The sequence below is a fragment of the Panthera pardus genome, unplaced genomic scaffold, assembly GCF_024362965.1.
Source record: "Panthera pardus isolate Hobbes unplaced genomic scaffold, ASM2436296v1 HiC_scaffold_2, whole genome shotgun sequence".
Classification (NCBI taxonomy): Eukaryota; Metazoa; Chordata; class Mammalia; order Carnivora; family Felidae; genus Panthera; species Panthera pardus.
In genome coordinates this window covers 114417310-114441242 of record NW_026526765.1, presented here as the reverse complement: position 1 = coordinate 114441242, position 23933 = coordinate 114417310, and the positions used below count along the sequence as shown (strand labels likewise).

The following is a 23933-nucleotide window of genomic DNA, read 5'->3' as shown; positions in this document are numbered from 1 at the left end:
ATGTGGAAAAACTGTAAATGGAGCACAATGCTGGTCCTGTACTATAAATTAACAAGAAGTCTAAAGCAGGCAAGTGTCATCGTGGTTTCAGCTGACATTTGGAATTACCCTTAGCCTTCTTTGCAGAGTAAAGGCCAGGACGCACCACTTCTGAATTCCACTGCTAACCACAAGGAGACAGAGGGTGCATGGTTTTCCCACAACTGTGATTCTTAAACTTTTGGGGGGTAGTTACTGATCCTCACTGAGGAAGTGAAGAAAGTCATGGATGCCTTCCTCAGAAAAAAGTGTGCTAGCATACGCTCACACTCACACATAGCATATTTCATACAATTGTAAGGGTTTTAGAAGGAACCTGCCTTGTTAATCTTTTTACACCCAATGCCAGATACACGGTATGTGCTCAAGAAATATATATTAAGCAGTTGAGTCAATAAATGAGTGACACGTTATGCTTATACAAAATCATGGTCAAAAATGCAAATATCTTATGTAGGAGTAGCTAAGGTTTTAGTACCCATTAATATGAATTCATTTATCATAGTGTTTTTGATGGGGTTTTGGAGTGATGGGGGTCTGGAGCCGACCAGAATTCCTGAGATGTCTTTGGTGCAAAAAAGTTATTAAAGCACCGGGACAGGACCTGTGGGCATAAAGAGCTGCACTGGGGTTGTGAAGAGTGACTGGTTATATGCTCTGGAGTTGGGGGAGATAAAGTCAAGAGGAAGTTTCTTAAAGGGATTTCCATGTGCTAAAGAAGACTCACAGATTACTGAAGCCTTAGCTATTGTCAGGCTAAGGTTGTTTTTCCCTCTAGCAAATCATTATCAATAATAATAGGGAGTTCCTGGAGATTAGGCTACTGATAAGATTGCCTTTCTTCTTGTAATTTACTAAGATATTTGTAAACTGATGGAGACTCAGGTCCTTTGATCTCTATCAGTTCAACCATTTGTTCTCAGTCCTTTCCTTTGTTCTTGGTCAGCCAGCAGTGCCTGAGGAATATCACACATATTCCACCTGTGGGGGTGGGGGGAGGAGAGGGGGTTTGTGAGGTGTCAGCTTACCTTATGCTCCCTCATCAGTTTTCAACCCTACGTGCATATTGCAGTCTGCTGGGATGAAGCAAAGCTTTAAAAAATATGGATGCCTGGGCTCTACTCCAGAAAAACTGACTGAAAATCTAAGGATGTGGGGCTTGGGTATCCAATATTGCTTAAAAGCTCTTCAGATGATTTTAAAGTGCAGACAGGACTGCAATCAATGTAGCAGGTTAAAAGCTATATCATCTAGTAGGGAGAAAGAATATGATGATGTGGGTATGATAACTAAGCTGTTGTGGAAGAAATCAGGAACCATAATAAAAATGGTTATCTATTCCAATTACCTAGCACATTACATAGTGCTGTCATATGCACAATCTCATTCATACCCCAAAGATACACTGATAGTTAAACCAAGAAGGTATTGGTGATTTTCCTCAGATCAAAACCATGTCTGTCAATACAAACAGATTTTCTGACTTTTCATTTTGCCAAACTGCCTCTTAGAGGGTGAGAGCAAGGGTTCCCACCCCTGAAGAGTCCAAATTAGAAGATGTGGAGGGGGGGTCTGGGGACCTATAATTTTACAAGCATTGCTGATGATTCCATTGCACGTGCAGGACTAGAGCAGCAACTCTAAATTGGGGGTGGGGTGGAGGAAGTGGGAGCAGAGATGTGAACCCCATCAGAAATCTGTGGGATTAAAACTCAAGTATGATGAGGATGAATACAGGAAATGCTTGATTTGGATACCACTTTCACATCAGCTGAGCATCAGCACACATGGTTGCCCAACCAGAGGACAGCACCCCGGGGGTCAGGGTGGGAGATTAGATACTGAAAGTATGTAGGTGGATGCTACAGGCAGGTGGGGATGACAAAATAAGTTTTGCTCACTTCACAGTTTTGCCCAGGGCTGGTGCTGGTACAGAGTAACTGAAGCCAGAGTTGGAGGGACAAAACCAGAGCAGTTTCCAAATCACTTCTGTTTGCCTCTTCCCTCAGGCCTGAAAGTGCCAGGTGCCCATCTCTGGTATGCTTGGCATGTGAAACAACTGAATGTAACCGCCATCAAAACAGGCAGAAACTCCTCTTACAAGGATCCTGGCAGCAGTATGGCAAGAGTGCCTTATTGAGCTGGTGAAGATAAACAGTGGAGGTGTCTATGCTTGGGTATCATAAGACAGAAAAGGCTAGCAAGTTTGTTGAAATGATGCATACTACTGCTCTCCTCTGAAGGATGGAGGAAATGACTCTTAGTTGATCATTCCTCTTGCAAATAGAAAGCCCGCCAATAAATGTTAGCCATGATCATTCTTTCACCTTAGTCTCACTTTCCCCCTCATTGGGCTATAGATTTCTTGGGCCTATTCTGATTTCTTCAGTCATGTGTACTGATATAGACTGCCTTTTGTGATCATGAGGTAGCATTATAAGGCATGATTTTCATTGCTCAGGACAGAATTCAGGGTCATCTGGAATAACTCTGCTTTGGAGGATTTGGAAGGAAGAAGAGAGTTATGGTTCAAAGACTTTGAAGAGATTTTCCTAGTATATCTTTGAAGGTTTTTCCTGGTGTGCTGTGAGCTACTAAGCAAGCATGTGGATGGAGAGAGCAAGAGAGCAAGGGAGAGAAGTGTTATGTGTCTGCTTACATGTATGTGTGCATGTGTGTGTGCGTGTGTGTGTGTGTGTGTGTGTGTGTGTGTGTGTGCATGTCTGTATATAACATCCAAAGCAGGCTGTCTTCCTCCTCTGTATCTTGGCGTGGTTTCTTCTCCACAAGTGATGCACTCACATCTTCCAAATGGACAGGTTTGCTGTTGCCCCTCTGGATATGAGGGATGGGAGGAGTGCAGAAAATCTTACTTGCTCTAGCACACTAATAACCTCCATATCACTGCAGTGGCTGTGCCTTTGATAATTCCATCTTTCAGTTCTGACATACTCAGAGAACTGTTAACATTGTTTCACACCATCTAAACTTGAGACAAGTTTGCTGGCCAATTTCTCACCTGGACTGCCCAGTGCAAAGCTGTTTTAAAGTCTTTATCCACAAGAGTGGGGTCTGCTCCTTTCTTCAGCAGCATTTGGGTGTGTTGAGGCCGGTTGTGGAAAGCTGCCCAGTGAAGTGGTGTCATTCCCTATAAAACCACAGTCAGAAAGGGGAGAGGTGAGCAGAGGCTATCAGGAAGGAAAATGGAACTCACATTGTCTCCTCAGGCCAAGGGCCATCACCACATAAGTTGGTTGCTGCCTGTCAGTTCATTCATTCCTTAAGCCATTCAATCAACAGATATTTACTGAGTTTCTGCTTTTTGCCAGGAAAATAAGTGTTGAAGATACTGTAGTGAATTAGATAAAGAAGATCCTTGCCCTCATGGGAATTGCAGTGTGGTAGAGGAAGACAGATAACAAATGCAAATGAGCAAAAGGATTTTCCAGATTGTGCAATGCTATCAAGACTGCAAATGGGGTACTGTGAGAGAGTAATTGTGGAGTTATTGACTATTCTACATGGGCCTCTATGAGCTAGGCTGGGGAAAACAGAACAGCAAGCACCAAGCCACAGAGGCAACCACTTGTAACTGGGGTCACGCTAACCTGCCATATCCCACCACAAGGAATTTTACTGCAATATCTCCAGTGGCTACAACAGAGACTAGATAAATAGCTGTTGAATAAAAGAAGGAATGGAGTGGGAGAGATATCCACGTGAGATGAGTCTGGAGAGGGAGGCAAGGCTGATCCTGGGAATATGGGTTGGGGATACCAACTCTGAATAAAGCATTCACAGTTTATTCTAAAGTCACTGCAAAGACACTGAAGGGTTTTAAACCAATGTTGACATGATCTGACCTACATTGTTTAGAAGAAACCACTCTGTGGTAGCTTGGATGAACCTATATGGTGAATCCCAACTTCTTTTAGAGTTTAAGGTCACACACTTTAGTCATCATTTAATAATAAAATGAGCTTATGCTTGGAAATGGTAACCAAGAGGAACCAGTATTATTTGGGAGTGTACTGTGAAAAGATGGCCTCTTCTCCTTCCCCACACCTCTCAATTACACAAAATATATCTAAAATGACTCTAGATTAAGATGACTGGTAAAGGAGATAAAGGGGTATGGGCATCTTTAAAGTTCTTTTTATAGTCATCTCTGCAGATAAATAAAGATATGAGTCTAATATTTATTGATCCAAAGACTTTTATGAATTCTTATGTATATTATTTCACTTAATTCTCCAAACAACATTCTGAACTAAGTACTATGGGGAAATCTGCTATGTGTTCACCAAACTCTATTTCCTCTCCCTCCAAGCCACCACACTGGGTACATTCCCCAGCCTTCCAGCAGATGGATATGGCCATAAGACTGAGTCCTGATCACTGCAATGTGGACAAAAGGGGTGGCCTGCATAGAAAACAAAACCCACGTGGTCTTCCATACCTTCTCTCTTTCCTCATTCAACGAATGCAGAGGACAAGGCTAAAGAAGATGCTAGAACCACATTTAATTATGAAGCCCAGGAGGAAGACAGATAACAATGGTGTCATTGTTGAGGGGGAGTAAGCCTACCTTGTTGACCAGTATTGGACTACGATTCTAAATAAATAAGCTTTTGTGGCAACTGAGTGGCTCAGTTGGTTAAGCGCCCATCTTCGGCTCAGGTCATGATCTCACATGAGCCCCAGGTAGGGCCTCTCTGCTGTCAACACAGAGCATGCTTCGTATCCTCTGTTCCTCTCTCTCTGCCCGTCCACTCATTCTCTCTCTCTCTCCCTCTCAAAATAAATAAGTAAACTTAAGAAAAAAAAAAAAGAAGTAAGATTTTACTGTATTAGGCCACTGAATTTTTGAGTTAATTGCTATAGCAGTTGACCAACGTTAACAGGTACCACTGTCCTTCTCATTTTATAGAAGAGGAAGCCCAGCTCTAGAGAAGTTCCCAAGTCTGTGAATGAACACGGAACTGAATCTAGGGTTTGAGGTTTGTGGGGAGCTGGGATTAGGATGTTAATCCCCTTGGGGCACCTGGGTGGCTCAGTTGGTTGAGCGTCTGACTTCGGCTCAGGTCATGATCTCACAGTTCATGAGTTCGAGCCCCGTGTCGGGCTCTGTTCTGACCGCTCAGAGACTGGAGCCTGCTTCAGATTCTGTGCCTCCCTCTCTCTGCCCCTTCTCTGCTCATGCTCTGTCTCTCAAAAATGAATAAAAGTTAAAAAAAAAATTTAAAAAAAAAGAATGCTAATCTCCTTGACCAGGTTGAAAATTCTAAATCATTATATTACAGTTTGCTTTCAAGCTATAGGTGACATACAAGTGAGTCTCCCGGTATATTCTTGAGGATATTTTAAGAAATTGGTTCCATATGGAAAAGAATGCTGATACTACAGCAGTGGAACTTCTTGTTATTATTCTGACAGCTGAATATTTGCTTGGGATTTAGAATAACTCAATGCATTTCAAAAAGCCCTCTTCATTATAAAATTGACCCACTGGAACTAGAAATCTGGGCTCAAGGGAATCAGATTATTCTTATTATGCATGGATTTCCCCTTCCCAGTGCTGATTCCTTTTTGCTTCAGAGTTATTGGCTTAATCATAAAGGGCTATCAGTATCCAGCGTTAAAAGACATCAAAGGAAATTTTAAGTCACTCGAGTGTAAACTTCATTAGGGTAGGTCCTTATCCAATGTCTCAATACCTGGAGCTTAGAACAGTGTCAGGAACAGTGTAGATCGTAAGTAGTCAGTAGTTACTTAAAATGGATGTCTTAATGGTCCTTGATTGAATTTTTTGCTTTTGTAATATCTAGCTTTGCTTTTAAAAATTATATACATTTTTAAAGAGGCAAAACACTTCTCCTTTACAGAAAATGAACTTTTCTGATATGGTCATTGTTACTAACTCTTCGACTGAAACCTGGTAGAATTTTTGATGAGTTCTCCAAAAGGTAGATGGCAATCACTGAGTGTATATGAGAACTCTGTGTGAAATGTCGTTATGAATTAAATGGTGATCATGCACTGCTAATCATTATCTCCTAAACAGAACTGCTAAGCTTCAAGAGTTATTTCCTTAAAACAACACTACCCCCCTGCCAAAAAACCCTTAAAAGCCCAACTTCTGCATGTTTTGGTAGAGTGAATGGGGTGGGGAGGAGCATTACCATTTTTTATATACCTACTTCCTGTCAAGAAATTTATATATATATTACCTCATTGAATATTTATATACATATATAATCCTAAGAGGTAGGTATTTTTAGGCCCATTTTACATTTGAGGAACCCAAAACACAGGTTAAGTAATTTGCCTAAGGCCATGGGCACGTGCCATAGTTGAGATTCAAATCCAGGTCTCTCCAACACTGGAGAATAACATTCTTTACACACATCATGCAGGTAGGCTTTCATTTTGGAAATGAGGTCAAATGTTGGAAATTCTTTTCTTTGTGATTTTAACACCATTCAGGGTCTTCTAATTTTCTGGAATGGTGGTTTTCATTAGAGTACATGTTGCCATCCTATATTATTTGTTTCATTTGGCATTGCCCCTAGGCTCTTACTAAATACACAGCTGGCAAGTATTTATTTTTGTAAGGTATTGAACTATGTATTTTCTCCCACCCCCTTCCCCCACCCTAGAATTTGGTGATCATCTGAATGACTCTAAATCAAGACTTTAATCATTCCATTCCTTCTTGAAATAACAATTACACACACACACACACACACACACACACACACACACACTGTTTATATCACAGTATATAACATTCGGTTAAGTCAAGGGAACTTTTCTGTTGCTATTTTTTTTCAACTGGGCTAATGAGAAATAAAAGTAAATCCTCTCATAGTAATAAGAAAACCAAAACTTTCAAAATCAGCTTTAGTGCAGCCGCTGGTATTGCACAACATACTTCGTTCAGGAAAGTATACTTTTTTCTTACAACTGCCTCCTTCTCTTTCCTCCAGCTTCTGTTGAGCCAGCAGGCATCAGAGTTGTGTTATGTTAAGGGGTTGACTTCAGTCTCAGAGGTTGGTGTCTGCACTGAGTGGTGACAGGTCATGGTTCAGCTGTAATGCACTTAAAGGCAGAGGCCGTGGCTTATTTGATGTGGTATGCCCATAGCACCAAGCACACAGTAAGTGTTCAAGAAATATCCACAGGAAGAATTAGTGGATTACTGGTTATCAAGGCTCCCTTGGACTCATGGAAAGCATAAAACACCAGGGTCTGTTGAATGCAAGCCAGCCATCTATGTCCAAACTATGGAGACCTTTTCTACCAGCTGCTTTCTGGAATTTCACTGAGGACTCAATGGGGCCTTGGAAGCATCTAGGAGCTGAAAAGCTAGGAGTCACTTGTAGACATGTTGCAACAAATGCCCAGATGGCCCTGGCGACAGGAGAACCCCACTTTCTTGGAAAACAGAAAGTATTGGCTCAATGGCTGAAAAGTAACTCATATTCAGTTATGAGCACAGCTCTCCAGAATGCTTTGAAGGGAAATGTTAAGTTTTAGTTGGCTTAGAATCCATTATGAGACTGCTGATAGGATTGAATGAATGTCCTAACTGTTGGATGGTAGCAGGGTTGCTTTGGAGCAGTGCTGTTATGAAGATGAGTAATTCTGTGCCTTGAGCCTGTATCACTGAAATTTTATTTAAGGGCTTATAAGTCCTAACAGTGTCTCAGAACTTTTTTTTTCCCCAAAACCACCATAACTTCTGTGTTTTCTGAACCAGAAATCTGATTAAGTGCTCAGGATTGCACCTTTAGACTGACTCTAGCAGACATTGAAAGGCACAGAGAGAGAAATGTGTGATGTGACCAGGTGCTTGCCATATCCCTCATCTTGGTGCCCTGGAGGGGTAAAATTATAGCAAGTGCTGAGGAGTCAACCAAACAATTCTAGATCCTTCAGGGGATCTAGATCTTCCAAAGGATCTAGAATTTCACAGAAGTCCAGCTTGGCTCGGGCTGACATTTTAAAATTCACGTACTATTAATTTCCCAATCACATATGACTACTCCTCACAAAAGTTGTTTCCTGTAGACAAAAAAATAGGAATAAATGTATCGATCATTCCTACTTTTTGTCTATAGGAGACAACAATAACTTTTGTGTACTTTAAAAGATTAAAAAAAAATAGATGGTTGTAAGTACAGGAATAAAAGTCATTTTCTTCAATTTTTATTTTGAAAACACTTTATAATTATAGTTCACAAAGATTAGTAAATTATTTCATTGTCTTTGTTTTAGAGTTTTCTTTTTTTTTTTTTTAATTTTTTAAATGTTTATTTATTTTTGAGAGAGAGAGCATGAGTGGGAGGGAGGTGCAGAGAGAGAAGGAGACACAGAATCTGAGGCAGGATTCAGGCTCCAAGCTGTCAGCACAGAGCCCAATGCTGGGCTCAAACTCAAAACTGTGAGATGGTTACCTGAGCCAAAGTCAGACAATTAACCATTGAGCCACCAAGGTGCCTCTAGAGTTTTCTAATCTGGATAAGTAGTGCACATCATAATAGCCACAGATTATAACTGATAACTAAAAATAATTAGATGTTGGGTTTCAGGACAGTAGGAATGGCTACTAGTGATATTCTTCAAAAACAGTCACTTTTTCCCTTTAATAATGACAAAATGTTTCCAACAAAAATACAAAAACCTTCAGGATGGAAGTTTTTATAATTTAAATGAGGCATTAACACAAGAGAAGCAACATAGATTAATTTAAGTCATGGAAATAAAGAGCAAATTCCAACAACAGCAAACTTATAAAACAAAGCCTTTAGGGGTGCCTGGGTGGCTCAGTCGGTTGGGCTTCCAACTTCAGCCAAGGTCATGATCTTGTGCTTTGTGGGTTCGAGCCCCATATCGGGCTCTGTGCTGACAGCTCAGAGCCTGGAGCCTGCTTCAGATTCTGTGTCTTCCTCTCTGCCCCTCCCCTGCTTGCACTCTGTCTCTCTGTCTCCAAAATTAAACATTAAAAAAATTTTTCAAAAGCAAAACAAAACAAAACAAAACAAAGCCTTGAGAACAGAGACCTAAGTTGTTATATTTATTTTTTCAAATAAACAGAGCATCTACATTCTGCACTAAATTGTGACCTATTAGAGCAGGAATCAAACCTATATGAGACAAGGTAGGTACTTAAATATTTTTGAGTGAATAAAATGACTATTTTCCCATTCTAAGCAGATCACCTTGGGAGGCCTATAATTATTCCACTTGTTGATCAAAATGTTTTTGGGAGATTTTTTTTTTTTTTTTGGAATTACCACCATAACAGGGGTTCTATCCATGGATAGGAATCAGGCTTAGATCAGAGAAATAAATTACATCTTTACTGGCATTAACTTCAAATTGAAATTCACCATCTTATTTAAATATGAATATAGGCAACAAGCCACAGTACTGTTAACACAATACCTGTGACTTGGCCAAAAATACAAATCACAGATACTTTTGTATTGCATTAGTTAGTGCAGATATCTCAAAATATGTTTTGTATGTATCCCTAGTACAGTAGTTATTGGTCCTACCACTAAATCTTAATAAATGCATTAACAAGCAAGCTTACATATTACCATTACAAATTTGATCTTTATAATATTTTGGCAACTTTTTCAATATAATTGGTTTCTTTTGTAATCCTCTATATTTTATTTTATATAATTTCAAACATTTTTCTGAGGAGGGATCCATAGGCTTCACCAGCACACCGGCATACATGAACAAGGACTCCTGGCCTAGAGTCTAGAGTACATTTTTTGAAGATCCTAAATGAAATAAAATCTTATTTTTCTGAGAGTAGATTTTGGAAATAATTAAAAGTCACCTGGAGAGTTAAGTGTGGTAAATAAAATTGGTAACCAAGTTGGGTCAACAAAACAAAGAGAAAGGGCCAATAAAATAAAATATGACTTTCCCTTAAAGTGAATAATTCTCTATCTATAATATATACATACATCTATACATAAATATATATTTGGGGTGGGGGCTCTACTATGTACAAGTTACTGAGCTAGATCTAGGGATCCAAAAATAAAAAAGACATGGCCTGCCTTTAGACTCTTACGGGGAAGGGGCAAGTGAGGGTTTGTAAGTAGCAGTGACTCTACTCTTATTTTTATAAGCAGTTCATTTTCAGAATAAAAATTCTAGAGCATTTAAAAAATTTACGTTATTATTTTACCTTTTGCTAACTGTAAAGTAAAGTGATTTCTAGAGTCAGGCACTGTTTTGTTTTTGTTTTTGTTTTATTTTGCCATTATAATGCACAGTTTCTGCTTATGATTATGCCTTAGGAAAGCTGTAAGTGAACTTAGGACTAAGAATTATATCCAAAGGTTCACATCTGTTTTTGCAACTTGGATTTATTTTTTCAGAGTATGGCTATAATGGAAGTTTGGATTGTCAGGCCCCTCACAAAAATCTACTCAGACCCGAATTTGCATGCAATGTAGGATCCACAATGTATCCTAAATACAATGCAAAACAGTCCTTCTCTGGATAAATGCATTTCAGTTCTAACCCAGATGCCATTAGTTCACAGCCCCTTTTAATGGGGTGCTCTTGTCAAAGCTAAAATGCGAGCAAGAGAGGTTAGATTCCAGTTTAGCAACTTGTTAGCTCCCGGTAACTACATTAGACAGCCTCCTTCTATGCAAAGATTCCTCTGAGGTACAAAAAGACAAAGGCACAAAGGACAATCTGGCCAATTTCACCTTTCCTACAGTATGAAACTCTACAGTGTGGATAGCTTCTAAATAAGTCACTTTACAATTAAGCTCTGTGGTTAATGAAACATGAAAAACAAATAGATCATTAGCACAGAACAATTAAATGCAAAGTTAGCATAATGTAGTTATGTCTTGTGGGGTTAGGGAGGGCCTTCTTTAAAAAGACATCAAAAGCAAAAGCAGTAATGAACAAGAACGATCACTTTGATTATATCATATTTTAAAATTTCTGTACTAGAAAAGACATCACAAGCAGTTCTAAAATGAGCAACAGACTATGAAAAACTATTTGCAGTCCAACAGGAAAGGATTACTGTTCAGAATAGAAAATAAACTATGAATCCATATAAAAATGACAAAGTAACTCAACAGATGAATGGACAAAAGATCTAAACAGGCAAGTCACAAAAGAAGATATAAAAATGACCATTATACCTATGAAATAGTACTCAATCTCATTACTTATCAGGGAAATGAAAATTAAGACAACAAGAAAACGTGACAAGCATGCTATTAAACTGCAGGTGGAACGATACGTTGACACAGCCATCTTGGAGAAGCACCAGTCATGTGTATTAAAAATAAAAATGTACACCCTAGTGACCAACAATTATTCTCCCAGAGAAATGATTGTGTAAAATACTCAAGGAGGCTTGTACAAGAATACTCTGGAAGAGTGTTTCTTATGGCGAAAAATTGGAGACAGCCTAAATATACATTCATAGGGAAATAGTAAAATAAAAGAAGTATTTTCCTAGTGTGGAACATCATGAAGCCATTAAAAGGAAAGAGACAGATCTATATGTATTAACATGGATAGAGCTCTAAGATATTGTTACATGAAGAAAATAAAGCTGTAGGGGCACCTGGGTGGCCCTGTCGGTAGGACTTTAGCTCAGGTCATGATCTCATGGTTCTTCAGTTCAAGCCCTGCATCAGGCTCTGTGCTGACAGCTCAAAGCCTGGAGCCTGTTTCTGATTCTGTGTCTCCCTCTCCCTCTGCTCCTACCCCACTCACACTCTGTCTCTCTCTCAAAAAAAAATAAACATTAAAAAAAAAGAAAGAAAGAAAATAAAGTTGTAGAACAATATACAGAGTGTGATACTTTTTATGTTACAGTCCACATTTGTGAATATATAGAAGACATTGGAAAAGATTACCTGGAGGCTAAGATGGTAGGGTGGAAGTAATCAAGGACTTCCTATCGTTACTTGTAATATTTAAATTTTTCAAAAGCAAATGTGTTCATATATTACTTATGCAAGTAAAAACTAATAATATAAAAAACTGTTTTAAGTCATTGAGCTCAGATCAGGACAGCCGCTAAGGCGAAAATCACTTCCCTGATATAAAGTACCATCATATTTTGTTTTACTTGAACAGTTATAGGAGAGGTTTTCTTTCTTCCTATCTCAGTTCTTTAGTTTCAGTTTATAATCTAAATCATCTCTTAATGAAGTTAAATTTCTACTAATTGATTCTTCTATCTTTAATAATTTATTGTGATAAGCTTGTTAATCCTACAGTTATTCTTGGAATATAATTTCATTTGGAGCCTGTAGAGGTATGCCTTGCTCTTTCCTCTTGTATTAGAAAACCATAATACTTCAGTAGCAGCATTAACTTACCTTTTCCCTCATTTTTTTTTTTTTGCCTTCCATCTTTTTTCATTCCTGTTATTTAGCAGATATATGGTATGTGTGCACTTACACTTTGTTATCCCCTCAAACCTAATAGAGACTGATTATGCTTGGAGCTCACTGGCAAAGTGATTTAGGGAGAGGAAGAGTAGGCCACTACTTTTAAAAAGGAGGGAACACTACTTGTTCAGAACACTGAGAAACCAAATGCAGGAAATCTACCAAGGTAATGTTCCTTCCATTTCACAGCTGTCCTTACTTCCCAGTGCTAAAGAGCTTCTAGCCCTTATAAATTTATATGGATTGACCATACTGGCAACAAAACACAGGCAAGCATTAGCAGTTGGCTTACATAGGTTTCAGACATGCTGTGACATGGTCCAAAGAGAAAGCTGCAACACTGGATGTAAGTGTCCTTTATGAGGTCCCTTCTCCCTGCACACAAAAGCCACTGAGTCACAACGCTGGTGTAACAGTGGGAGAAATCTCCTCTGAGAGGTCACTTTGTGTGAGAAGGAACTGGAGGCATTTTAATATTTAGTACACATTATTCAGAAAGTATAACAATTACCACTGTTAGAAGGAGCTGGGTCTACTTTAACTGTCCCCACCAGGCAGGGGCCTCCCAGGGTAGGGAAGAGTACAGAAATAACACTTTGCTTTCAGCTGTTCTTTCAGGATGTTCTTTCAGCTGAAGGCTGGACAGAGGGGGAGGTCTATAAGAGGAGTTAAACTTTAGGGTATGAATGACTGAATTTCCCTCCTTTTTAAGACGCCCCAGTTTTGGTGAGTGAGGGTAAGAGCTGGAGGTGGGGGAAGTGGTCATCAACTTTCCCAAACTCTAGATGAGCCGACATAAACTGCACCACTCAAGTTCCCTGCTTTCATACCATAGGCAGAGTGATCAAAGTGTGCTTTCTCATCTCTGGTTCTCATTTTTAAAGCAGAAGTTTAAAACAATGAAATCCTCTCTTAGGGTTTTGCTTTAAACCCCTAAAGACACAGAGGGTAAAAGTGGCGTGTGACCACTGAGTCAGGGTGGTGTCCAAACTCAGAACTAGGCTGTGAAGCAGGGGGTTTCTGGTGTGGTCATTAATGCCAACCCAGCAGGGAAGAAGCCTGTAATCAGAAAGTTCAAGAAAGACAAGGGGCCCAGCCTCTGTTAGGGCACTTCCTCCCACACTGCTGTTGCTGGCCACCTGGCTTCCTTGCAAACAGTGTAATTTGGTATTTGGAGGCATATGCACTTTCAATGCTACCAGACTTTCTTAAAGTTATCAGACATTCTTAGTAAAGCACAGCCAAACCAAGCACATATTATATTAAAGAAAAATAAAATGGAAACCAGGTATTTAAATCAGTTTAAAGAAGCTTGTTAAAGAAAACAGGCTGGGTAATGAAAAATCAGTCCTGCTTTTTCAAAGATTTAAGCAGTTAGAATAAGATCCTAAGCTACTCTGGGGCAGCTCTGCCTGGTATCCGATAATACTCCAGCAGGAATTTTGCTTGAGAGTGCTATACTGCCTTCTTGGAAGCCTTATACTCTTTCTGCAACATAAAGGAAACAGCAATTGTGATCACCGGCATTAATAATGTGGCCTCCAGAGCCTGTAATTATCATCTATCTGTCATCTTTCACTCAAAGGGAGAAAACTGGCAGCCACAGCTTGCCATTGAAGTTTCTGGGACTCAAGAAGACAGGAAAGAGCAATATTTATTTCTCAATGTCCAGAGGGAAATTACAAAATTTCAGTGGTATGATAAAAGCTTAAGTACTTAATGCAAGAAATTCTTCTCTAGTAGAAGATACCCATACCCATGGTGGGGATAAATTTCTGTCTGAGGGTTAATAGTAAAGACACAGGCTACCCTCTCAGGGTAGGATCCCCAAAATGTGCTCCATCCCCTCCTTGACCTTTATGATAGGAAGCACTGGTTCAGAAAAGCCCTTCCTGCCCTCCTAAAACGCACAATGGCCAACTGTTCCTTGAGATGTTTAAAGAAGGCTCACCTCATTGTCCTGGTGATTAATCTCGCTGAGATTTGACTGTTGCACCAACACTGTTAGGAGCCTGTGAAGAAAAATAGAAGAAGAGGCTCAAAAGAACAGAATGTGTATGAGAACATAACATTATAAGTACAGTCCACTGAAGGCCTCCAAGTGAAGATGAGCCCTTTCTGTTTATCGAGGGGGAAAGATCCATAGAAAAGAAGACAGTGTGATTGGTAAGAAGGCACCTGAGGGGATTCCTCTGTCTCTTCTCACCCCACCTCCTCTCCATCTTGGGGCTCTGGAGATGGGGACAGGGATAAAGGGAATGGAGAAAGTGAATCTGTAGGCTCATCTTCTTCACCAGACCTGTGTTCTTATGTGTGCACTTTAAGAACTAAATTCCTCTAGGGGTGCCTGGGTGGCTCAGTCCGCCTCCGGCTCAGGTCATGATCTCACAGTTTGTGGGTTTGAGCCCCGCGTTGGGCTCTGTACTGACAGCTCAGAGCCTGGAGCCTGCTTCAGATTCTGTGTTTCCCTCTCTCTCTGCCACTCCCCCACTCACACTCAGTCTCTATCTCTCAAAAATGAGTAAACGTTAAAAAAAAAAAGAACTAAATTCCTCTAGCACTTATTCTTCATTCTTTTACATAAACATATGCAGTGGTTTCAAATTGCTTCACCACTTGGTACATGTGTCACACCTTGTAAATGTATAGATTATGCTAGGAGACAGCATTTACGACTTTGCTTATTTTTTCGAAAACATGCAAATGTCTAGGCATGAAATGACAGTAATCAGTGTGAAAAAACTATCAGTGATTCTCAAGCTCAAGTTTTTATCTCACTTGGGTCCCACACTTGGTTGACTGAGGTCTACATTGTGGGAGAGAAGCAGTTGATTGTAGTTGGTAGGGACCCAGAATCTGGAGCCAGACCACCTGGGTTCACATCCCAGCCCAGCTACTCGCCAGCTTTATGACTGAAGGCAAGTAACAACCTCTCTGTGCCTAAGCTTCCTCATCTATAAAATGGGGGTAAAAAAAGTGCCTACCTTACAGCTCAGTGTGAGGATTAAATGAATTAATGCATACAGCACTTATAGCATGACTGGAACACAGCCAAGTGTTATTTCTAGAACACTTAACGCTAGAAGTTTTAAACCTGGCTCAATCTCAGAATCCCCAGGGGAAATTTTTTAAAACCACAAATACCTGGATTCTGTATTCAGTATTTCTGACTTCGTAGGTCTGGAGAGAAGCTCAGCTTTCACAGTTTAAAAGGGTTGCTCGGGAAATTCTGGCAAACAGGTCTGAAAACCACTGAGACAGGTACTGAATAAATTAACCAATTGATACTCATTGCTGTGAACTGACTGTGTTCCTCCCGCCCCGCAAATTCATTCGGTTCTAACCTCCAGTTCCTCAGAACGTGACTATATTTGGAGATTGAGTCTTTAAAGAGGTAATTAAGTTAAAATGAAGCCTTTAGGGCAGGCCCTAATCCAATCTGACTGATGTTCTCAGAAGAAGAGATTAGGGCCCACCAGCAGCATGGATTGCAGAGGAGAGACCACGTAAAAAGGCAGCAAGTGGCTGGCCATCTGCCAACCAAGGACAGAAGCCTCAGAAGAAACCACCTGCTGCCACCTTGCTTGTGAACTTCTACCCTTCAGAAATTCAAAAAAATAAATTTCTGTTGCTTAAGCCATCCATTATGTGGGTATTTTGTTACAGCAGCCCTAGCAAACTAATACAGTCATGAAGATGATAAAGGATTGTCTATGGGGAGACCATTCAGATAATTCAGACAATTTCTGAAGGAAATTCAGAAACTATTTTTGGAAGAATGACTTGAAAAAAATCAAATGGTTTAGCCTTTTCCCCAGTCAGATTTTCATTGTCTTTTATTTTAGATGACATTTAGTCTTGAGTCTTAAATTGCTACCTACAATCGAATAAAAGAAAGTGGGACTGATCATGTTGCATTAGTGGTAAATGTAACACAGAGAGAGCTTAAATAGGGATGCATTTCTGGTTGTTTACTGTGGAGATGAAATAGCCAGGAAGCCTAAGGTTTAAATCTAGTTTTACCTCTTTTGGGGAGCCAGGATAATGCTGTGATTTAATTCTGCCCTCCCTGCTGCATGACCTCTCTGAGCTTCTGTATCCTCACATTTATCATCAGGATAATAACAGTGGTGGTGTAAAGACTGAATAACAGGGGCACCTGGGTGGCTCAGTCGGTTAAGCGGCCGACTTCAGCTCAGGTCATGATCTCGCGGTCCGTGAGTTCGAGCCCGTGTCGGGCTCTGTGCTGACAGCTCAGAGCCTGGAGCCTGTTTCAGATTCTGTGTCTCCCTCTCTCTGACCCTCCCCTGTTCATGCTCTGTCTCTCTCTGTCTCAAAAATAAATAAAACGTTAAAAAAAAAATTAACAAAAAAAAGACTGAATAACATAGTAGGTATAAAGCTCCTAGTACACAGACTTTAAAAGAACAGTGGCACTGAATGCAAGCTTTCTGAATTCTAAAATTTCTCCACCTAGTGGGAAGAGGCTATAATAATTGCATTTTTGGATAACACTTTTTATCTTTGTAACTATATTTCACTACTGGATTTTCCCCTTATAATTGCTTTAGAAGGCTGGAGGGCAACTGGTGACTTTCTTTTCTCTTTACTGGCCATTGCTTAGTCTCTAGGGTTCATTTGGTCTGAGTTGTGGGGAGAGAGTGGGAAAGAAAGGCAAGAGGTCAGCTGTGGTCCAATCTGGTTATCCTCGGCCAACCCTAAGGAGACTGAGATCATACATAGCCAGACAGGATCTTCTGGGACTGCTCCAGAGCAGTGATCACACTGAAGGAAGTCAGGTTTTGACTTGATGGGAATGAGGGAGGGGAGAGCATGACCTCCTGTCACATCCTGGTGGTGGGGGTATTCCAAAGGTCATGGGATGAATCCTGTCTCTGGATATTTTTCTATTTGCCCCTCAAATCCATTTGCTGCCCTGCAATGTCCTGCTCTGAGGTTGACCTGCAATAACTTTATCATCCAACTTCCCTTGCCCTCTGACTGCTTTCTGGGTTTGGCCAGGAGAACTGGCAGGAGAAAGGAGAGAAGCCACTTCCCTTTCTGTCAATGACTTTTCCCCCTTACCAAAGGCCACAGCTCCTGCTCGGTGTGTCCTCTTCTACAGCCAGAACTCTCAAGAGGTTCCAGTAACAGCTCCATTCCTGATCCTTTTGGCCTAGTGGTGGAATACTTTCCTGCTTTTTTGGGGAAAGTGGAGGTGGGGAATTATGTCACCATCTCTTGCTAGTTAATTTTAAATAGTCTTCCATTAAACTTTGTTCAGTTACCTTTTAATATTCTGTGACCTCCTTATTGTGACCCTGATTGATACATGCCAACCTATATTGCTTGATTCCATTTGATTCCTAAGTGTCTCAGATTCAATAATCTCCAAAGATGGAAACAAATTTATAGATAAGTATTCTCTCTCTCTCTCTCTCTCTCTACCTTTGTGAGAGCAAACGATCTTGCTTTCAGGGCCATCATACATTGCCTTGGTGGTAATTCAGACTGGACTAGAGAGCAGGTGTTTGGTTTCAAGCCTGGGGCTTCCATGCTGTTCCATGGTACAGGGGAATCTGCCAGGTGCTTGTCTCACATCTGTCTTAATTACCAGAGGATTTGAAGACCCCTTAGTTTTGTTTTCTCAGAGCCCTCTTTCTGTGCTAAGGTAGCTTAGAAGTATTCTTCCCAAGATCCCCAGCCCAGTCTCTTATTAGCACCAGCTCTGTCCTGTTCTCAGCTCTCTAAGAAGCCACACAAAGCCCACCTTATCCCAGGTAGCAGGATACCAGGCACAGAGGCCCAGCAGGAACATTCTCAGATAGGCAGCATGATGAGTGGTAAGAAAACAGGTGCTGGGGCCAGACTGCCTCCATTAGAATCCCTGCTCCATTACCAACCAGCCAGTAACCCTACACAGGCTATAAAACTCTCAGTACCCATATTTTCTTATCTGTGAAATAAAAATGATATTAACACCTCCTTCTTAAAGATCTGTTGTGATTTTAAATGACTCAGTGCATATGAAACACTTAGAATGACATTTACATGCCAATGAATATTCTGTATAATTTAATAAAGTTTTTAAAAGCTCTTGCTCTTTATATTTTGGGATCCCCTGATCTCAAAGATCAGGGAGAGATCAGCTAGATGTATACTGGGGGGTACCTTGTTTCTGTGGGCTTTATTTTGCTGACCCCTTGGACTCACAGCCCTGTATCTGTCCAGCACAGTGATGGTTGGGGAAAAGGGTCCCTAAGCCACCTGTCTGCCCTCCTGTTCCTGAAGCTGCTGATGTGAGAGTATCCTGAAGTATATCATCCCCCCACAGGTTAGAATGCATCACCTGGTAATGTGAGAACAGGACCCCAAAGAAATAATTTCCTTCCTCCCTCTATCTGTCATCAAGAGTCATGAAAAGAGGCAGAGCTGCTGGCACTCTGGCAGGGAAAAAAAAAAAGAATCTGCCAGTAACCATGGAGACCATGAAAAAGACCTCCAGAGAGCCCTGTGGCTGCTTTCAGAGGAAATCGCTGTTTGCCTTCCAATGCTTGCATGTGTAGCGTTGTACAAACACAACTTCTTTCTCTTTGGAGCTTCCTCTTAATGATCATGCCCCCTCTTTCACACTGGCGCCCTCTGAATGTCCTAGAAGCAAGAAAAGCCCTAGGGAGCTGAAAGGGAGAAAACTTGGACCTGCTGAGAAGCTCAGGGTTCAAAGCAGGAAAGGGACTCGTGAGATGAAACCTGCGTTTCTTTGCTTTTGTCCATCCAACTTGCTATCGTGTTCATGATTATAAATCCCTTATTCTTGCATCAGCTTAAATCCCCACTGAGCTGCAGCTTAGCTAAGGCTGTACATTGGAACTGGCTGGTTTGTTCATGAGTTGTTTGCATCACAGAACCTTGCTGGAGGGTTAATTGAGGTGTCCCCTTGGCTTGTTTACAAGCAGCTACAATTTGAGGCTTCATTCTAAATAACCTCTAGTTGAGCACTGAGTGGAAGGAGCATGCTTAGATTTGGAAATCTAAGTATTAGTAGATTTTAAAGCGAGTATGAATACCTGAGTACAAGGACATAATGTGGCCCATATATTATGTTTAGGATTAGGGGACAAATAGAGATGAATGTACACTAACAAAGGTAAGGAAGGGAGTTTCAGGGAAGCTGAATGGTTGAATTTGATGCTCATTGGATTCTAAAGCCTAGTATTGCTCTTATAGGGGCCAAGGGCAGGCCACCTTAAGATGGGCCACTTTGGCACGGACATTACTTTGAGTTAAAAGCAATCAAAACCCAGTTGATTCAGGGGCGCCTGGGTGGCTCATTTGGTTAAGCATCTGACTTCAGCTCAGGTCATTATCTCAATATTTGTGGGTTTGAGCCCCACATCTGAGCCTGCTTCAGATCCTGTCTCTCTCTCTCTCTGCCCCTCCCCTGTTCATGCTCTGTCTCTCTCAAACATAAACATTAAAAAAAAAAATTAAAAAAAAAAAGCCAGTAGATTCAGAGAACACTCTTTAGCTCCCCCTCAACTGCTTGCCTGTACCAGAAAGAGAGCTATTAATAGAGATTCCCTTTTACTTAACAAACTTACCTGCCTAATAGGGCAATCTTTGTTTTCCAAACATTTCCTCTTAACTTCCTCCTAATGGAATTCTCCCCTTTGTATCCTCAGACCCCAACACCTTTCCTTAGCTCTTCTATATTCCCTTAGTTGCCTGTCTCTGGAATTTCCATGTCTGTGTGGATTCCCTGTACATAGGCTACTAAATTTGATTTTTTTTTTTCTGTTAATCTGTCTCATGTCAGTTTGATTCTTAGTCCAGTTAGAAGGATCTTGAAGGATGGAAGAAATTCTTCCTCCCCAACACACCTGTATGTGAACATATGTTTTGTGGACCTGTGTGTGCTAAGGTGAAGAAGGCTGGAGTGAGAGCTGGTGGGGTGGCAGCAGCAGGGATTCATTCTTTAGCACTGATCTATGGTATTTCTTTATTTCTGTCTATCTCCTATCGTGATTATCACCCCATCATCACCATCATCAACACTTACCGAACACTGACAATGGACAGTGGTCAGTGTTTTTTTACATATTTTCTCATTTATTTCTGCCAATTTACCATGAAATAAATACTGTATTATTCCTGCTTTCTATGAAAGAAAGCTAGCTGAGTCTTGACAAGTTAACTTTGTCCAAGATAATATGGTTACTAAGAGATGGACCAGATTCAAACCTGGTCAGTCTGACTCCAGAGCTGGCAGTCCTGACCATCCTTTACCTCAATCCAAAAGGGATGTTAGGTGGTTTTTAGATACATATAGTAAAACAAGATTACAAGTGAAGAAACTAGTCCAAGAGAAAATAAGGGCAGGGTAAATAAGATGCAGTTATGGTCCTACACGTGTCCCAGAGGTGGGACAAAAACTGGGGTTTGGGTGTTTTAAACATACAGAGAGAAATCATAGGTCACAGGGTCCACAGAGTAAAAATAAATAATTTATCAGGAGAAACACAGCAATTCTTCCTTTAGTAGAATTTTTTTGTGTGGGGTTTCTCATTTTTTAGATGCTTTAACAAAGTATTTCCTGACAATGAAACAATAAGGAGTTTTGTAAAGCTTCTTAGGGTAGGGCTTAATGACAGACTATGGCCATTAAAGTACATCCTACAGGGTCCACAGTAGTGGATCCTAGGAACAGAGTAGGCACACGGGCAGGTTACTTAGCCTCACACATGCACTAGGCAATTAATTATCTTCTTAGTGCCTCAGCTTTCTTATCCATAAAATGGGGAGAGAAATATTACCTATCACATAAAGGTGTGGTCAAGATTAGATGAGATAGTACATGGAAAGCACTCAGAACTTTGCTCAGAACATGGTAAATAATCAGTGCTATTTGTCTTTCTTTTCCTCATCATTGTAAATGCAGACCTATAGGCTTCAGTGGTTAGCCAAATCCACTTACAGTTGTGTCCACTTAGGAAAATTAAGCAAACAGGTTTGCATGGCCTAATGGAAGGTCGCTCCTGCATTATGGTTGTAGGATTAGGAAGTACCCACAAGCCAGACTATATATATATATATATTTTTTTTTTTTTTTCAGAAAACAATTATGAGTTCATGCTGATATATAAAGAAATGGATGATAGAAGGCCAACTTTTGGGCCATAGGACATCGCTTGGCTACTTTCTGCTTGAAACACTGAATGCAGATGCTATCAAACACTGCCATGGTCATAAAATTTCTCATAAGCCAATGATAAAATATCTAATTTTAAGCAATGTAATGCCATAGGGAATTTTTTAAGGCAAGCTAGTTTCTAAATGTTCTCTAGGTAACAAAGCCAGTTGCTTTGCTATATGGGTTGTTAAGGTTTCACACGATTCATTTTTGGAGAACATTTACCAGAAATGATGATTTTGGTTTTGGAATAGTTAATCTTAATCTTTGGGTTTTCCTAGTTGCCACAGCTAGTATTATCATAAATAAAGGAGGATTTTATCTTCCAGAATCAGCTAAATGTCCATTTAGGACAATAAAACCATATCATCAGCACACAGAAGGATGTTTATTTTTCTGGCTTTAGCTTTTCTGAAGGTGGTGGCTGGGTCATTAGGTATAATTTCAAGAAAAGGGGAAACCACAACTCTGTGTTATCTCAGTTATAGTGATGTAATGTAGATCCTAGAGAGTCTAGGGGCACTGCTGGGCATAATATGAAATAGACTAATATGTCCACAAAAGAGGAAATACAGTTGGATTGGTTTTTAATTTATCACTGTAGTGATTTGAAATGATGAGCCTAATCAATTGGCCAAATTAACATCAAGCATGCTTTTGACTGAGAAGTCTTAGTTCACCCCTCAGGTGCAATGGCCTGATGACAGAGACAGCTTTTCAGCAAAATTCATGAACCCTTTTCTTAGGTTGGAGTCATGGTTGGGAGGTGGATTCTATATTCCCAAGTACTCCTTAAACACAGGGTGGTACATGACCAGTGTGGTAAATGACTAGTCTTTATTAAAAGAATGTGAGCAGAAGTGAATTGAATCAAAAGCTGAGATTTTAAAGAAATAAGGTGGGGAGACTTCTTCATACTACTCTTTCCCCATCCCCAGACTGAACAAAGAGAAGCCACAAGATGGAAGAAACTTAGGTCTCTGAGTTACCATATGGAGGGGAGCCACCCTCCAATCCAGGAACACCTAACTGGGACAAAGCTTTTATTGTGTTAAAAAACTGAAGCTTTGGGTTTTATTTGTTACAAAAGTTATAGTCACCATAACAAAAGCCGGTATTTACCTTCCAGAATCAGGCAGATTTTGAAATGACCACTCAGTGAGGCTGGTAAACCAAGTAGAGTAAATCAAGGTAGAATAGTCTTAAAGGTACATTTTAAACATATATTTGAAAGGTTATTCTTGGGATAACAGTATGATTTTGTGACTAAATATTTTTGTGGATTGTCTAGAAAAGTCATTCTTTCTTTATCCCAATTCATCAAAAGGGAGTCATCTCTTTATGATGTCTATTGATTGTTAGCTCTGAGCTTGCTGTTTCTTCTCTAAACTTCCTTGTTTTGTTGGGCTTTGAGTAAATCCTAGTTTTCTATTATTCCTGGATATAATCCAATGATAATAAGAGGCAATGCTTGGTTGGGAATAGTTCTGGAATTTCCCAAACCCTTTTGGTGTAAAACAGAATGAAATGAAGAAATCCTGATACCTCTCAACTTGGAAGAGGCCTTGGTCTCATGAACCCCCACAGAGCCCCTCATGTTAGTTCTGAATTCAGGGTCTAGAGGATGAGGCTCCCAGATAATGAGGCACCCACTGTGGTGCTGGCCTGTGCCTAGCTCTGGGGAATGCTAAATTCCTGTCAGAGGCATGTTCTGTGCTATGGAGGTTAAGGAAGTGCCCAGAATGTTGCTGATACCACACTGGGAAATGCTATTATTGGCTGCTCCAAGGGGCTTTCAAAAGATTGGACACCAAGGACTTTTAGACACAGAGGATTGGGGAAGCTACACTTGGTCTGGACAAAACTTTTTCCTTTGTTGCTCAATTGTCTTACAAAAATGTGACCTTCTTGATCATCCAACTTATTTGTGTATATTTCTTCACACAGCTCCCAGAAGCTCACAGGCCTGGTTTTCCTTCTAACCCACTGGTTCCCCTGTCTCTCTCCTTTGCTGAGTCCCTTGCCTCCTTCCAACCCATAAATGTTGGCGTGACTCTGACTTGAGACATTAATCTTTCTGCCCAGTCAGTGCTCTTCCACTCCCCTCCCCACTATTTGAAATTATCCTATTTATTTTAAAATTACCCTATTTATTTGTTTACTAGAGTGCTGCTTAGCTGCTTCACTAGAATGTAACCTCTGTGAGGTCAGAGACGCTGTTGTGCTTACTGGCAACCACT

At 40.4% G+C, this 23933-nt stretch overlaps 1 protein-coding gene across 5 annotated transcripts in view; it reads right to left on the bottom strand.

Moving 5' to 3' along the window:
• Positions 1-23933, bottom strand: part of ANKRD55 (ankyrin repeat domain 55) — a 514150-nt gene that overhangs the window by 28271 nt on the left and 461946 nt on the right. For all 5 annotated transcript variants that reach the window (XM_053907354.1, XM_053907355.1, XM_053907353.1 and 2 more), the window contains 2 exons: positions 14455-14515; positions 3059-3187 (listed from right to left, as the gene is read on the bottom strand). In XM_053907354.1, the coding sequence (XP_053763329.1) occupies positions 3059-3187; positions 14455-14515 (190 nt within the window). The remainder of the gene's footprint in view (positions 1-3058; positions 3188-14454; positions 14516-23933) is intronic.